Below are 15,494 nucleotides of genomic sequence, written 5' to 3'. Positions count from 1 at the left end.
CCCTCAGATCTCTTTCAGCAGGTTGCTTTCCAGCCTCTTGTCTCCAGTTTTTACACAGAACCAGGATTATCCCAACCCAGGTGCAGAATCTGGCACTTGCTCTTGTTAAATTTCCTACAGTTTGTGACTGCCCAACTGGTGTCTGTCCTGCCCCCTAGACATTTATTTTCATGAAATATGTAAAAATCTTGAGCTCAAAGAGGCCCCTCTTCCCTGTAGAGTTTGCACAAGGTTTGGCAGCAGTCCTGCAGGACAAGGATACTGGTAGCCACAAAGGCATAAACTCGGGAAACCAGGCAAAAAGCAGCTTTTCCAACTTCCAGCAGGAAAACTGGGTAACTGGATTTTATACTGTCATGCCTTGTGCTCCTTCTTCTTGGGGACTGAAAACACAAGGAGTAGAAATATTCAACACATAATCATAACAGAACCTACAGAAAATACAGAAAGGCCAACACACTTGAACTTGTTCAAAAAGCACTTTAAATATGAGAACATAGACATCCCATCCCTTACAATTTTTTTTAACCTTAACAGCACTTGATTTCAATCCAGGTTTTGCCCCACCAGCATTAGTTATCTACTAATAAAGGACTTCTACTGTTCAGCTCACACTTTGACAATTATTTTCCAGTACGTCCTAAGGCAAAACCAAGAGAAGCAATTTAATTACAAAAAACCTGGGAGAAAGGTGACTTGGTTCTCCATATCTTACTCTAAGAACTGTATCTCTAATGTTTTAAATGGAGAACCTGAAACATGAAAACTACTTGCAGCTAGGTAGCTAACAGAGGAATGTACTTAAAACTATATTCTTTCTTCTCAGCCAGTGCAGAGGTTTGCAGGTGAGATCTCTGCATATGGCAATGCAGACAGGACGTTTACATTTACTGCTGCCAAGCAGCAGTTTATCCCTGCCCAGAGTCTCATCTCACACTGTTGATTTCAAATCCTGTCCCTCCTACAACTACCGACCTATCAATGCTGCTTTTCAAGTTTGCTTTCTCTGCAGAACAAGAGAAAACAAAAAACTTTGCATAAAATTTTGTTTAACAGAATGAAGCCCCTTCCTGCTTAAAACAAATATGCCCCAAACAGCAATAACAACTGTAAATCAGCCAAAAAAGCAAAGACAATTTTTTTTTTACATCTGGAGAGTGTCTGCTTTCTGCATATCTGGAGCATTTACCAATGTAACTGATGGGAATAAAGTCAGCTAAATCTCCACTGGAACGAATAAAAAAATTTATTTCCTCTTCAAAGACATATATAAGACTACCCTAAAAACGATCATATTTTGTTTTTGTACAGTGATAGAAAAGTTTCTTCCCTGAAAAGTTACTTTATTCACATCTGTCTTGAAAACAGAGTACACAAAAAGTTAGACAATTATGTGGCCTAATCTTTTTGTGATCTAGCTGCTAAAAAAAGAGTTTAGACTTATTCGTGATTTATTTTAATTTAAATTACTTACTATTCCTTCTGTTCAAAAATGGCAACTTAATATTTTTAAAAGCCTACAAGGCTACATTTTGACTCAAACTATTTACTTTAGCTGTAGTCATGCGAGGGTTTTTTAACAAAACATAGTAGAACAAGCCATATACCAGAGATGAAAACAACCATATTTTGAAGCAGTTTGGGGAATTTTGCTTGCTTAAAATTTTCCCATGCACTGGGCAACTTTTGTTGCCCCTTTGAGAAAGTAGGAAAATATAATAAGGCTCTTAGAGCTCTTATTAACGAGAAGCAGAGTTTTCTGGGGGAGGATTTGACATAGGAGTAAGAGGACAGAATGAGTAGCTCTGAATCAGCAGAAAGCATACAGAAGAACTGAGTCAGTTGCAAAGCTAGAGAATTAACACGATGGCGACAGTCCTGCCAAATGCAGAGCTGCTTATACAGAAATGAGAAGGGGTGAAAGAGAACTATACAAAAGTAAGAACTCCTGTGACTCCCTTCAATCAAGTAGTGAGGATAAAAGCAAATATTTGGCATCTTAATCACAACCCACCCAGTGATGAGTTGCCTACTGCAGTCTGATTCTTTTCTTACAGTCTGTAATTCTTCACATTCATAACGCATGTGACCACTCCCCCTCCAATCTACAGCTGGGATGCTGAGTGATAACCCTCAGTGGCAAAACAGCACCAAACAGAAGAGCCACAAATCCCAGATCTTCTCCTTAAGCTTAAAAGCGCTTCCAAGGCACTGTCACTAACAGCAGCTTGGGAAGAGCTGAAGCATATTCTACACTCCGGGGAAAGCTGTTTTGTTGCAGAGAGTACCGCCCCCGCACGTCCAAAATAAGCAAAACCCAGCTGACCACAGACCCGGGCAACCTTCAGTGGCTGACCCTGCTGGAGCAGGGAGTGAGACTGAAAGGTCTCCAGAGGCCTCCTCCAGCCTCAGCACCCTGAGGTTCTGTGACATGGGCCCATTCTAGTCACTGGACTAAACGCCTTGTGCTACAAAAGTCACAGAATTACAAATAAAATAAGTCACTCTGCCCATCTGCAATTCTTTATACATATGAGAACTGAAACACATTCCTCTGTCTCCCAAAGCTTGTAAGCAGAAACCTACACTACACTAATAAAAGCTGTTAGAAGAACATTTGGGTGACAGAAGTGTGGTACTTTCATCAAGAAACTACAAGATTAAGTTTTGGGGGCACTGAAATAGGAAGCAGAAAGAGAGGAAAGGGGTTTTGCAAAATTCAGTAAAGGTGCTGAATCCCAATGACAACACATAAAAAGCTATTGGACATATTTATTTGATTTTTGCACATTACTTCTTACCTGTAATTTCAGGAGGGCCTGACCCCAATTCAAGATTGTGTCATACACTATGTTTATTGCTATTTCACCTATGTACTTGGCCTTACCAAGCAGAAACACATTACTAAAATTAGTGAGCATTTTAATGAAGCATTTTCTAGATAGCAAATATTTAGTTTCCTTTTTTGTCAATTCAAGGTCGATGGCAAAACGCAACTGGCAGACAGAAGCATCATCTTGTCTGTATCCATGCGTAGCATACCCTTGAAAAAGATCACAGGTGTCTGGTTAAACATTGCCTCACCTTAAGTTATTTAAAGCCTGCATGTTTGGTCCTTGCACTTGCATGCTGAAATTTTCACCCTTCTAGGTAACTGGTCTTGAGTTCCTGGCATCCTTTCTCATAGCAGCCCTAAACTACACTGATGTCACTGTATGCATTAAGCATGAAGTTACTTGATATCAGCAAGGCCAGCCCTGGGGCCACTACTGCCACTGCCTTCTCTTGCATCAACAGAGCACCTGCAGAAGCCAGCCCTGTCCTTTTGCCCCTGGAGCAGGCAAGGATTACCCCTGTCCCTCTTCCCAGGTCTCAACATAATCACTATTCCCCTAGGGAGGCTAACAGTGGTCCAACACAGCCCTGATTTCCACCACTGCCTCTTGAGAAACCTGTGCCAGGATTGGATAAGGAGTTCTGAAGCAGTCAGGAAAACTTGTTCTCAAATCTCACCAAGATCAAGCAGGCACTGTGTACTTACTTTGCATTCAGCCTTTTGAAATTCTGTCCTAGCATAAGAAATGTCAGTATCTCATTTTTATAAACCTAAGAAACCAAAAGTCTTTTAAGTACATGTTGCTCAGAGTCTACAGCTTCAAAGTTTAAGCTGCTCGAGAGACAGGATTTTAAGCTTTCAGAAATCTAACAAGCTTTCTGACAGCTACTACTCACATAGCCTAAATTTTCATAACCAGGTGCATTCTTACCACAAGGCTCACATTTACTTGTTATGTAAGTTCTCTTCCTTAACTATTACATCAATCAGTCTTTGTAGTATTGAAGTATATTAACTTTGTTAATGTATATTTCACATTATACACTGCAATGCAGCAAGGTAGTGGAATTTTACTGAAGACGTTGGTATTGTTCATGCTTATGTAAAAGAAAGCAAAGGATAGCTCAGCTCTGTAAATAATAATTTTATACCTTGGAAGCTTAAGAGTTGTCCATGAAGGATAAAATATATGCCTGATAACAGCATCCTAGCCCCTCTAACACCTCTCTGAAATCCTCCCATCATTTGTTGGCATCATAGATAAGTAATTAAAGTGAGTCTGACTTCAAGAATGTCTGGATCAGTTGAAAATCAGCAAGAAATATAGGTGCTTTGCAAAGTATTACTACAATTAGTATTCAGTACTGTGGATGTCAGCGACTAGTCAAATTTTCTTATACTTGAACATTTAAAACCTACAAGAATCCTGTGTAAAACCACATTGGGGTGCCCCAATTTGGCTAGGATACCTCATATGCATAAGTAAGTATTTACCCTTGTAATTCTGTATTTTGCACCCTAGCCTCTCTCTTCAGTAGGCAAGGGCCTGTTGCAAATTTTTGATAACATTCTCCAGAGGTCAAAGTCAGTATTCTCAGCACCTCTCCTTCTTCCAGTGCCAAAGAATCCAGTTACTTCTCCAGGATTTCTGCACTTACATCAAGAAATACCTTCTGCAGTTCCTGACAGGAACCCTTCTGCAGTTGACTGACATCCATGAAGCCTTTTGCTCTGAAGTGTGTACTTCAAAACAGCAGCCACATCACAAGCAGTCAAAACTAGTCAGCGCACGGCAACATACACACACTGATGGCACTAACATGGGCACCAGTGGAGATGACAGGGCTGGAAAGGGGCATGCATTCAAGGTCCTTCAAACACTCAAGTGTTCTGGCCTTCATGAACAGATTCATGAACATTAAGCCTCACTGGGATAACAACCCAAATTGCAGCCAGCACCAAAAATTAACAGTCATATACACTGGAAAGACCATAACAGTGTTTAATCAAAGGATTAATTTCCAATTTAAGAAAATTGTTTCATTCAAGCAGGTTGCACTCTCTTCTCTATTGTGCAATTTAATAAAATCATTGGTTCTCCTGAAAGTAACTACAACTGACATCAAACAACTTAATGCTATTTTATCAGCAGAAGTTTATCCAGACAGCTTCTACTCAGGTAACAACAGCTTCTCCTCCTTGCACTGAAGACCTCTATATGCATTTCTACAGCTCAGTACCCTGTCCAGCCTTTTGCAGAGAAAGACAGAAGTGTTTTCAGGGAAATTGTGTGATGTCTTTAGCCACGACTTCAAGAGTTGTCTGCTTTTTCTGCTTATCCCGATTCAATAAAACACTTTACACAGCAATAAAGGATGTAAGATTGAAAGCTTTCCTCCCCAACAAATGGTCAGGAAACAACAGTATTTTCCTTTGTCTGCATCCTTATTTGCTCACACTACATCTCCGGTAGCCTCTTAAGATTTTGAGGCAGGGAGGGATAGAAGAAAGAGCATTCCCGGGGGGCTCAGAGGAAAATGGAAGTGTAGCAGCAGGGCTCAGGGGCTGAAAGGTTAGGGGGGTCTGCTCTAGATGAAAGATGACAAAATTTTAGCACATGGAAGGAGGAAGTACTAAGAAACCAAAATCTGTGATCTGGCAGGCACTGGGTAAAAATATGCATGGGCTCCAAAACCTCGATTGTTTTACTGGTAAATAATCCTCACTATGATTAAGGAAAAAAAAATTAAATTATAATTTATGTTGAACAAGTACATAGAACTTGGATTTGCATTTGTAAATTCCTTCTTTAAAATAAAATTTATTTGAAATATACACTTGCAATGCACACAGAAGCAGATCAATACTATTATTTTTACAGCAGTGCACCGACATGAGGACTCCTAGTAAGCAGGGCTGTTTTATGTCTGCTGATACTTGTAAGTGGACATTTAATTTCACAGCTTGTTTCTTCCACCTTCCTCACCAGAAGCCTTACCGATTCAATATAATTTGTATACTAATAGTAAAATCCAAACAAATTCTGTAATCTAGCCAAAAACATTACCTGAACAGTAAAATTGACTTTGCTTTTCTGGATTTTTTTCATTATGGCTTGTTCAGTTATGGCTAAAAAGATTTTTCAGGCTTTTCAATCTGTGTACTTGAAAAGAGCTATTACATCTTTTGCAAAAAGTAAGAAGAAGAAGACTTTGGGTCTTGTTTGCGGTTTCCTGTGGGGAAGGCAGGGAGTAGAGGAAACCAGACTCAGTACAGTGTTTGCAATGATTCAAACCATATTTTAATCTGTTGCTTTAAGACTAAACCATTTCTGGTACTAGTCAGCTCATTTTATAACAAAACCTATTGTTCTACTCAAAATAAGCATTGACATGTTTCAGTAGCACCAGTGACACCTTTCTTCCTACAGGTATTTACTATTAAGGTACTAACTGAGACAGCTGCATTATGTGACAATCTAGTGAGCCAGGATTTCACAGCTTGTGCTCCATCGCACCACAACAGCACTGGTTTGGAAATGGGCAGAACAGCTTCAGCCACAGGACGTGTGATGTGACAGCAGCTTCTGCTCTGGGCAATGTGGAACACTGCAGCAGACGGCTCACCTTTTCTACTTCTAATACCCTTTCTATTGTGTATGCAAAATTACTACCAAAAAAATATTTCTGAAAGACATCCATGCACCCAGGTCAATGTGACTAGCTTCAGTTGCTGAAACAAGATAGATAAAATAAACAGATTAGTTAGTATTCCACTAAGTGGCAGCCACAGAGAGATGGCAAGCCAGAAATGTGGCAGAGGTTTTGTCAGATTTGTTTCTCATTTAAAAGGCGGTTGCAAGTTTTTTTTAACTTCCCATCCTACATTACTTAAGGAAAATGGCAAATCCTCCCTTTTGTACCAAGGCTATATTCTATGCAATTTCAATGTGTTCATGTGCTCAGCAAAACATCTGGAATGCATTCACACTGAAACCGTAAGCATTTCTGGTTCATCTTGTGAAAGTACTTCTGTTATATTTAGACAAAATCTTCAACAAGAATTCTTCATGTCCACTCTAAGAAATAATTTCATCATCTCCACTTGAATTCTGTATCACCTTCTAAATGCCAGACTCCAGTCTGCACTAGAAATTTACTCATTTATTAGAAATTTACTCATTTCATGGAGGACCACAGGAAAGCAACACAAATGGATGGAAAACCTGTCTGCAGGACAGGTAAGAATTGCAAGCTGAAGGGAGCTGTGCCTGGGTATAGGACTGGCACTGGAGCCAGGGACAATAATGCACTGACAACACCCAAGGGAAAGTAGCAATGGGCAGGGAAGAGAAAAGAAGGAGAGAGAGAGATTAAGTGTAGATGCAGAGGATTTGTCAGCTCAGTACAGCCATGAGCTTCAGAATGACAGCTCTTGCCTAAAGTTTTTGTGAACAAAAAATCCACATCTCTGGTAAGAATGCCCAGAAAAGAGCTGACCTTTACAGAAGGCCAAAACAGCATAAAGGAAAGCTGGAAGTTCTTGAGAATGGGGGAAGAAAATGATATTGTAAATTGGATTGAAAACTTGCTGGCTAAGACAAGCAGTAACTGCTCTGATTTGAAGAAGTGATGTCTCTATAACCATTTGCAACAACTAGAGAGGAAGAGAGCAGGGTACAGAGGGTGAAATAACCACTGAATTTGGGATCCAATCGCAAGATCGCATCCAGGATGTACCGAGAAACACAGAGGCAGGCAGGCAGACATTTCTGGCATCAAAGAGGGAAAATACAGACAGGTATGGATAGCTGCAGGTGAGGGAAGAATCAGAAGACTGAAATATAAAGATATAAAATATAGAAAAAGATAGCCTTATCTAAAAGCTTTCCACATAGGCTACCCCAAAAAACCCTTCCCCCAAAGCTTATCCTGAAACTTCTTGTTTCTAAATTTAACAAGGACTTGTGTGACTCCAGAGCTCTCTGTTTTGTCCAACAATAGCATCAGCTCTAATAAACATTGGATACTACCCGACACATTTGCCTCACTTATTTTTAATTCACCGCGTCTCACTACTACTCCAACTACTATCACTACTACTCCTTCCCTCTTCACATAGGTTCAATATTTTCTTCCAAATCACAGGGAACAAACAAGTGGTGGTAAAATGTTAAGTCTAAACACTCTAACTCCACTTTTTCCAAACAGAAAAGCTTTAGAGTGCAGTATTTTTGTGGCAGTTATAAAAAACAGTAATACTACCAATACTGCAAGGTATACCAGACTTGCAGGATTGGCTTTCCCAGAAATATCAGAGTTTAACAATTTTTCACTTTATGTTTTCCACAGAATATTGGACTTCTTCACAAACAGAAAATACACAAGCAACACTCTTCTGCGGTTAAGCAAAAAAGCATACAAAGACAGTTTTATATTTAAAATTAGATTTTAACCAATTAGATTGATAGGGGTTTAATCAAAAAGAACAACTATTTCACAGAAAAATTAACTTTTATCTGAGTGATAACATTTACCTGATGACTTAGGATGTTTTACCTTAGGATGATTTACCTTAGGACTGCTATCCCTAAGAACAATGTTTGATTTTACTTTATTGAAACTCTTTGGGTCAAAGTGAAATGAGTTTTATGGTTACTTTAAACACATCCAGAATGTACATACATCAAGAAATGTATTTTTCACATTTCCTGTGAAAAACTTTGAAGCAAGAAGAGATCCAATGGGAGTTTTAGAGAACACAAGCTATGGGAAAAGTAGAGCAAATTAACATCTGCAGTTAACTAACAGTTGCTTCGGTCAAGGGAGCTTCCTTTTATAAGTACTATTAAAGATGACATTTCTTATATGTTTATAGTATGTGGATGCTTCACAAGTGACTGTATCTGTATAAAGTAAGCCAAATGCATTTGTTATGCAGCTAATGATATTGTGTGATCAGACCTAACCTAAAACGTAGATGTTTTCTTTCAAAGTTATTTTTTTTCCCAGAACATGTTTGAATGACTCCTGCATTTGACATATTCACTATGTATTTTAGAGGAACTGTTCTATATTTAGAAAAACTGTTCAATATTTAGAAGAACTACTGTAAACAAGCCTTACTCCATAAAGAATAAGTTCTTGGACTGTCAAAGGAATTTGTCTTATGACTTTTTGGAATCCTTTGTAGAAAATCTTCTGGATCCTATTTTTCTGAGCTTCACAGTCACATCAAATGCAGAGACTAAACCAGCTGAAAAGGAAATTTGTGATGAGTATCACGACATTTATTTTTATTTTATACAGGCGAGAAATGTACCTGTTGCAGCAGGCAACAAATTTCCTGCATCAAGCAGGGACATCCTTCCCAGACAAGAATTTGTAAGCATATAGAGAAACAAAATTATTTTTTTTTTATGAAAAAGCAAACTAAAACTAGTTTGTATGTACCGAGCAATCTTCCAAACACTACCTTTTGCAGTATTGATCTCAGGTCTGCAGAAAAGGTGTTTCAGTGCTGTTGCTGGCACTATGTGCCTTTGCAAGGCAGCACAGAGACCTTCTGCAGCACCAATAAAATACAGACAGAGAGGCCAAGGGCAAGACACACAAGCTGGAACACTGTTTTCCTGTGCTGGGAATAACCTGCAGGGTCTAGGTAGCAGAGGCTGATAACATGGTGGATCCCTTGCTGGCCAAGGAATGACCTCCTAGGTCCAATTGGGGGGAGCATGTCATAGGATTAACAGCAAGACCAGGGATAACATCAAAATTCCCTCAGTACAGCAAATCTTGGGGAAAAATGCCTGAAAAGAATAGGAATTCTGTATGCTCCTATCACAGATGCTGGGACTTATGGATGTTCCTAAATGGAAAAAGAGAGAGTAGGCCCTTCAGAGGTGCTGCATTGCTGGCTGAGGAGTTGTGAGCATAGGACAGAGTTAGAGCTCAGTTCAACCACTGCCTTCTCCTGCCACAGTCTCTGGACTGTACATTGTTCAGACAACCCACCTGAATTCACTGCACTAGCAGCAGGTGCAGATAACCACATTTATTGGGCTGAGTAAGGCAGCCAGGCAGCACTTGGCCCCATCTCCATTGTGTCCTAATGGATATGGGTGCTCAGTGCACCTTATTGCCCTTGTGTAGCAGTGATAAATGCAGACGAACACAGAGGAAGTGGGGAAGACAGATGCCTACCTCTAATGGAAAGCAGCCTCAGTTTGAATAGACAAGATTGGTAGCCCCTACCTGTTGCCACTGCCCCTACTGCCCTGCCCTTCTTGACCACTGCAGATGGACAGATGAGGCAGGAAGGCATTAGGCTTTTGGTATAGGCAGTGTGCTTTGTACTGGAAGGAACCAGCTACAGGACTCTTACTGACCCCAGCAATGCTGCAGGCACTCAGACCCATATGCTCTTCCCCTAGCAATGTGAATAATTTGCTGAGAGAGGTACTGAACTGATTAAGGGGACGCTGGTGAGATTTAAAAAGTAATTAGCAACTGATTCCCCAGAAAAACAAGAGGAGAGAGATTCAAAACACATTTACCTTACAACAGCCTTGTTCAGCCTGTCCAGAAGCGTACCTGCAGTTAACAGCAGATGCCAGAGCTTTGAATGATGCAGCTGCTGCACTAACAGCTGGAATTCCAGGTGTGCTACAGCTCTTGAATGAGCCAGAAGCCAAAAAATATAGTTGGTATGTTACAACTGGTGTTGTAAATACATTCTTTTTAATCCTTCTCGCTGAAGAAACAAGACCCCAATTGCTTTCACCTAGAATGGTGTACAGTATGTCTGGAACTGGTTGTTGCAAAGGGTGGAAACATAGCCCTACCATCTGCCATGGTGTCACCCACAAAATTTTAAGGCAATGTCTCTAGAGAATTTTTCCACTGTATTGATGACATTGATTAAAGGAAAAGCTGTCAAAACCAGTACTAAGTAACGGGCACCATATTTTCCCAACTTGAACTGATTAGTCTGAAGCCAGCAAATCAACAACATGAAGAAGGCTGAACTTCTCTGGCTATAAAATGCCCCAGCACATGACAAGTTACATGCTGAAGAAGCTGCCATGAGTTTGCAGAAGTAATGGCCTTTGGAGTCCCCCTAGAACATGCTCAGGAACACCACTGGCTCTGAGACCCCTAAGTGATCACTAATGCAGTGCAGAAATTACTCAGATTGGAATCATGATCATCATCATCAGCGAGGAAAACTACTGTCTATGTCAGAAGAATGGAAAAGTTCTACAATCTGAGACTGTTTTGCTCATAACATTCTCTCAAAACACTTTTACTAGATTCCAAAGAGTCGGTTCCTGTGCTGGAGCATGAAAAAGTTGTTTAGGTAGAAGAAAGAGGAATGCCCCTGGCAAGATGATCTTAACCAATGACTCCTATTATTATTCCATTTTACCAACACAGCTGTCGCCTGATGAAAGGTGATACCAATGAGACGTTCAAGACAGCAAAAGTTAAAGAAGAGTCCTTTCTCAAGTGCAGGCAAAGCCATCACATGCACCAGAGTAACATCAGGAAAATACTGAAATTGGTCTTGGCTGCATTGCAGTAGGTTGAGTCACACTTAACTCTTGCCAAGTTAAATCACTTTAACTACGGAGAGCTTAAGGATTGTTGCAGTGACATCATTTTTATGTAGCAGTGTAGTGGCCATTTTATGTAAATAACACCACATTAAAAAAAAAAAAGGCCTCAAGCTTTTCAAATTAGAGAAAATAGAAACATGGAGAAACATGTGCTGCACTTTTAATGTTCATACTGCCATGTATCCAGTCTAGTACTCCTACTGAAATTGTTCAACTGAAAGTTTTGTGGCAGCTTGTTAGTTTGTTTTTGGGTTTTTTTGAATCAGATTTAAAAGGCAAACAACTCCAGAGCCCAAAAAGCCGAGCTCACTCTCCAGGAGTCCCTGCACCACCTCCCTGCCCTAGCTGAAAGCTCCATCTAGATTACAGACAGGATCATTGCACCATCTTTCATCCAACTGGTCATTTCTCTCAACACTGACTTGCCTCAACAAGAAATCAGGAGCACAAGTGTTTCTTTTCCTTTCCCCATTCCCTTTTCCCTTCCCTTTCCTCAGAGCCTTCTAATTACAGTCACTTTACAAAGAAGGGATCTCCACCTGCAATTCACCCTAGGCTACTGATCTTACAACATAGATACCTCAGCTTCCAGCATGTACTTTGCTCACGTATGGGGTGCTCACTACCATAACTGTTCCTCTGACAATTGCATTTCTAATCAACAAGGTCTACTCAATTCTTGCAACAGATACTTAAACCATATATCCCCTGTCCATACTCTCTATCCTCAGTAAAATAGCTTTTCATGCCTTGATCTTTCTGCAGCAGATAAGAGAGACTTTTCAGCCTTGTGTTTGCACGCAGCATTTTTTTGCTGGTCATCATATGCAGAATAACACAGAATCATTTAGGTTGGTTTAGACCTCTGACAGCATTGAGTCCACGTATGGAGTATCATGTATGGATTTTTTTGTTTAATTCTTCTTTTGCTGTAGTCTTCATATACATTGTACAGAAGTCATGCTGTCTAATACTTTTCTTCTGTTGTATTTTGAAAACCAGGATTACTGGTCAAATTAGATGCTGGGCTAAGCTGGTGGTTTTGGAGGTATAAGATCACTGAACCAGTGTCACTCCTCACAGTCAGCCACAGCAGGAAGCCTCCTGCCCTCTCCTCCTCTGTCCCCACCTCATTTCCACTCTCCCATGCTTGGCCCTGCCACTCCCTTCTGCTGGCATCGACACCCATCAAACACTCCAAAGAGCAAACTCAATGCACCAGATTAGTCATCTGCTGATTTATCAAACTGAACCATCTCACTGCAAGCCTAAAATGGGCACCAGACCAAACACAGGAGGAAGCAGAAAGATCCCACTCCTTAGCAGGGGCAAGCTGTCAGACTATCCATAGAAACTCGTGTATAAAAACTCATATTCGACCTTCCTCTGGATACAGCCTCAATGCTATCTGAATTCCAGCTTTGCCAGACTCGCAGAGTTCATATTTGGCAAATGAGACAACACTTTACCAGTTTTGAGGTTAAAACCGTGAGCTCTTCCTCTAAGCAAGCTCAAATAACGAAGTTCACCCTTGCTTAATAATACATTCAAATCCTCACGATATGTTGAATATTGATTTAACACTAACAGCTTTCACATGCCTAAAATGGATGATCCGTAAGAAGTTATCAGTCTGGAGTAGATTCATCTAACTGAATCATGAAAGCAGGCAGTCACAGCGAAACCAGTCATCTCCACAGTCACACAACTGCTGAACTGCTTATAAAGACAGATCCTTAACTTTTTACAGCAGTTCTGCACATTCAGACTACAGCCAGCCTACTGACAGCAAAATTAAGGTTTTCAAAAGTATGTCATTCAGGTTCTGTCTTTATTGTCATTTAAGACTGCACCACCACGGATCTGAAATTCCCCTGGAGGGCCCCACCCTCCTTAAGCTGACATTCTCAGCAGTTCTCAAATTCTTACATATTTTTAAGGAAAAGTATCCAAACTAATTATAACCAATCTACTCAGTTTATGTTATTGGCATTAACGAGTACCCATATAAATGAACGAGCTTTGTAAAAGCAATCTGTTTAAAATATAGTATCTTTTTTTCACAGAATTCCAAACAAAACTCCTAAAGGCAGTTTTTGTGCACCTTCCCTCTAGTGAAGCAGAAACCAGACAGTCTCTTTTCATCTCCCCACTTCTTGACAAAAAGTTTAGAAAGACTATTTCTGAGTGACCTCAAATATTTCCACATGTTAAGAGCATCACAGCTAAGATTTTGCTGTCTATGACTGTGAGGACTGCTTGCAGATGCAGAGGAGAGAGTTTTCCACACAAGTAGTAAGAAGATAAAATGTTAGCAGCCTGAATGATCTGTTAGTTTTAAAGGTGGTTACAGCAAAATTGTACTATTATTGCAAGAGCTCAGCTTTGCTAACCCAGGATTCAAGACCACAATAGCACCACAGCAGAACTGAATTCAAAGCAGGCTTGATGCCAAACTGCTTATCTGGCATCTGTATGCATTATCTACAGCTTCCAGGCAAAGTCAGGAACAAGTATTTTTCTTTCTCCTTTAAACTGAAGAAATTTGATGTATTGCTTTTACAAAACACTGGAAAGAAAATACCTAGGCATAACATCAAGTATGATTATTAATATAGTAAAAGAAAAAAGAAATGTCTTAGAAAAAATTATATAAATGGGAAATGACAGTTTGCACTGCATATTCCAGTTTAGCAGTTTTCCTTCTGAAAAAAACTTGGTATTAGGGACTTTGCTACTTTTCTCCTCCCCCTCCCTCAGCCCAATGTTTCCTTTTACCAAACACCAGTGCGCTATTACATACACGCTTTTTTGATCAGCGTTCAAGACAATCGTCCCTGACACACACTGAAGCAACGAGAAGCTTAGCAAAAAATACAGCAGTGTGTTTTACCCTGCGGTTTTGCCATACTAATTTTTTTAAAGGGTATCGTGTGACGGCAGATTTTCTGGTGAGTAACTCTCCGATGCCCTAGGACCGCCGTAACTCCGCTTTCTTTCCTAAAATGGAAGCCGCGCTCCAGGCGAGCTTCCCGCAGCTCTGAAACCCCCTCCCAGCCTCCTTCGAGGACCCCCCTGCACCCACGGGCCCTACTGAGGTAAGTACCACGTGTTCACCGGAGATAAAACACCAGGCAGGGTTCCCAGTGCGGAGGGCGGGCAGAAAGTTCAGGCATACTTTTCCAGTTAGTTAAATGGAGAAAAAAAAAAAAAAGGCTGGAGGAAGAGAGCGCCGCTTCCCTGCCCCGGACACACAGGGGCAGCCGGGGACCTGCCCGGCTCTCTCCCGTCCCTTCTCGTCCTGGGACCGCTCCGATCCCCACCCAGCCCCGACTCCGTGCGGAGCCGCAGCGCTCGGCCCCGGCCCGGGGACGGAGGGCAGGGGAGCGTTCACTCCCTCTCTGCCCAGTCCATCCGCGGCAGGATCGCTCCCCGCCGGGCCCTGCTCACCTCTGACGGGGACCAGCACGCCGAGGAGCACGGGGAAGAGAAGGAGCCTCCAGCGCCGCATGGCTGCCCGCCCCACAAGCACACACAGACTCTGCCGCGCCCTGACAGCCGCTCCCGGCTCCCGCCGCAGCTGCTCCCGCCGGGCCCGCGAGCGGCACCGCCCCGGGGCTGCGGCACCGCCCGGAACACGCCCCGGGCCCCGCGGGCACCTCGCCCAGCTGCGGCCGTGGGATAGCCCCATTCGCCGCCGGGCTGAGCCCGGGAGCTGGGTTTCCCGTGTGGGCCGGGCTGAGCCCTCCTGGAACCGGCGGGATGGAGAAGCTGCTTCGGGGTGCTGCTCAGCCCTGACCGCTGCCGTGCAGCCTGCCTGCGAACCAAAGGAGGCTCCGAAAGGGGGCTACAGTCCTAAACTTTGGCCACAGATTTTAATAGCAGAGATGCACGCTTAGGCACCGCTGCTCTGTCTTCACCCAGGCACTCTCTTTCATTGTGTTTCCACGGGAAAAATCACCGAACATTAAAGGCACCGGGGCACTTAATAATCCTGTTTATGGCAGGCTTGCTTTTTCTCTAGTCGGAATAAAATAGCTT

The 15,494-nt window shown here is 41.8% G+C and overlaps 1 protein-coding gene across 1 annotated transcript in view; it reads right to left on the bottom strand.

Annotated features, from left to right (window-relative positions):
- CD99 (CD99 molecule (Xg blood group)) overlaps positions 1-15,281 on the bottom strand; it is a 29,484-nt gene extending 14,203 nt beyond the window's left edge. The window contains exon 1 of the mRNA XM_051809155.1: positions 14,904-15,281. Within this exon, the coding sequence (XP_051665115.1) occupies positions 14,904-15,144 (241 nt within the window). The 5' untranslated portion in view covers positions 15,145-15,281. The remainder of the gene's footprint in view (positions 1-14,903) is intronic.
- Between the last annotated feature and the right edge of the window lie 213 nt (positions 15,282-15,494).

This window comes from Manacus candei, unplaced genomic scaffold, assembly GCF_025592945.1.
Source record: "Manacus candei isolate 608988 ecotype Guabito, Panama unplaced genomic scaffold, ASM2559294v1 h1tg000075l, whole genome shotgun sequence".
Taxonomy (NCBI): Eukaryota; Metazoa; Chordata; class Aves; order Passeriformes; family Pipridae; genus Manacus; species Manacus candei.
Note: the sequence above shows the minus strand (reverse complement) of the source record. Positions and strands in the feature narration are given on the sequence as shown.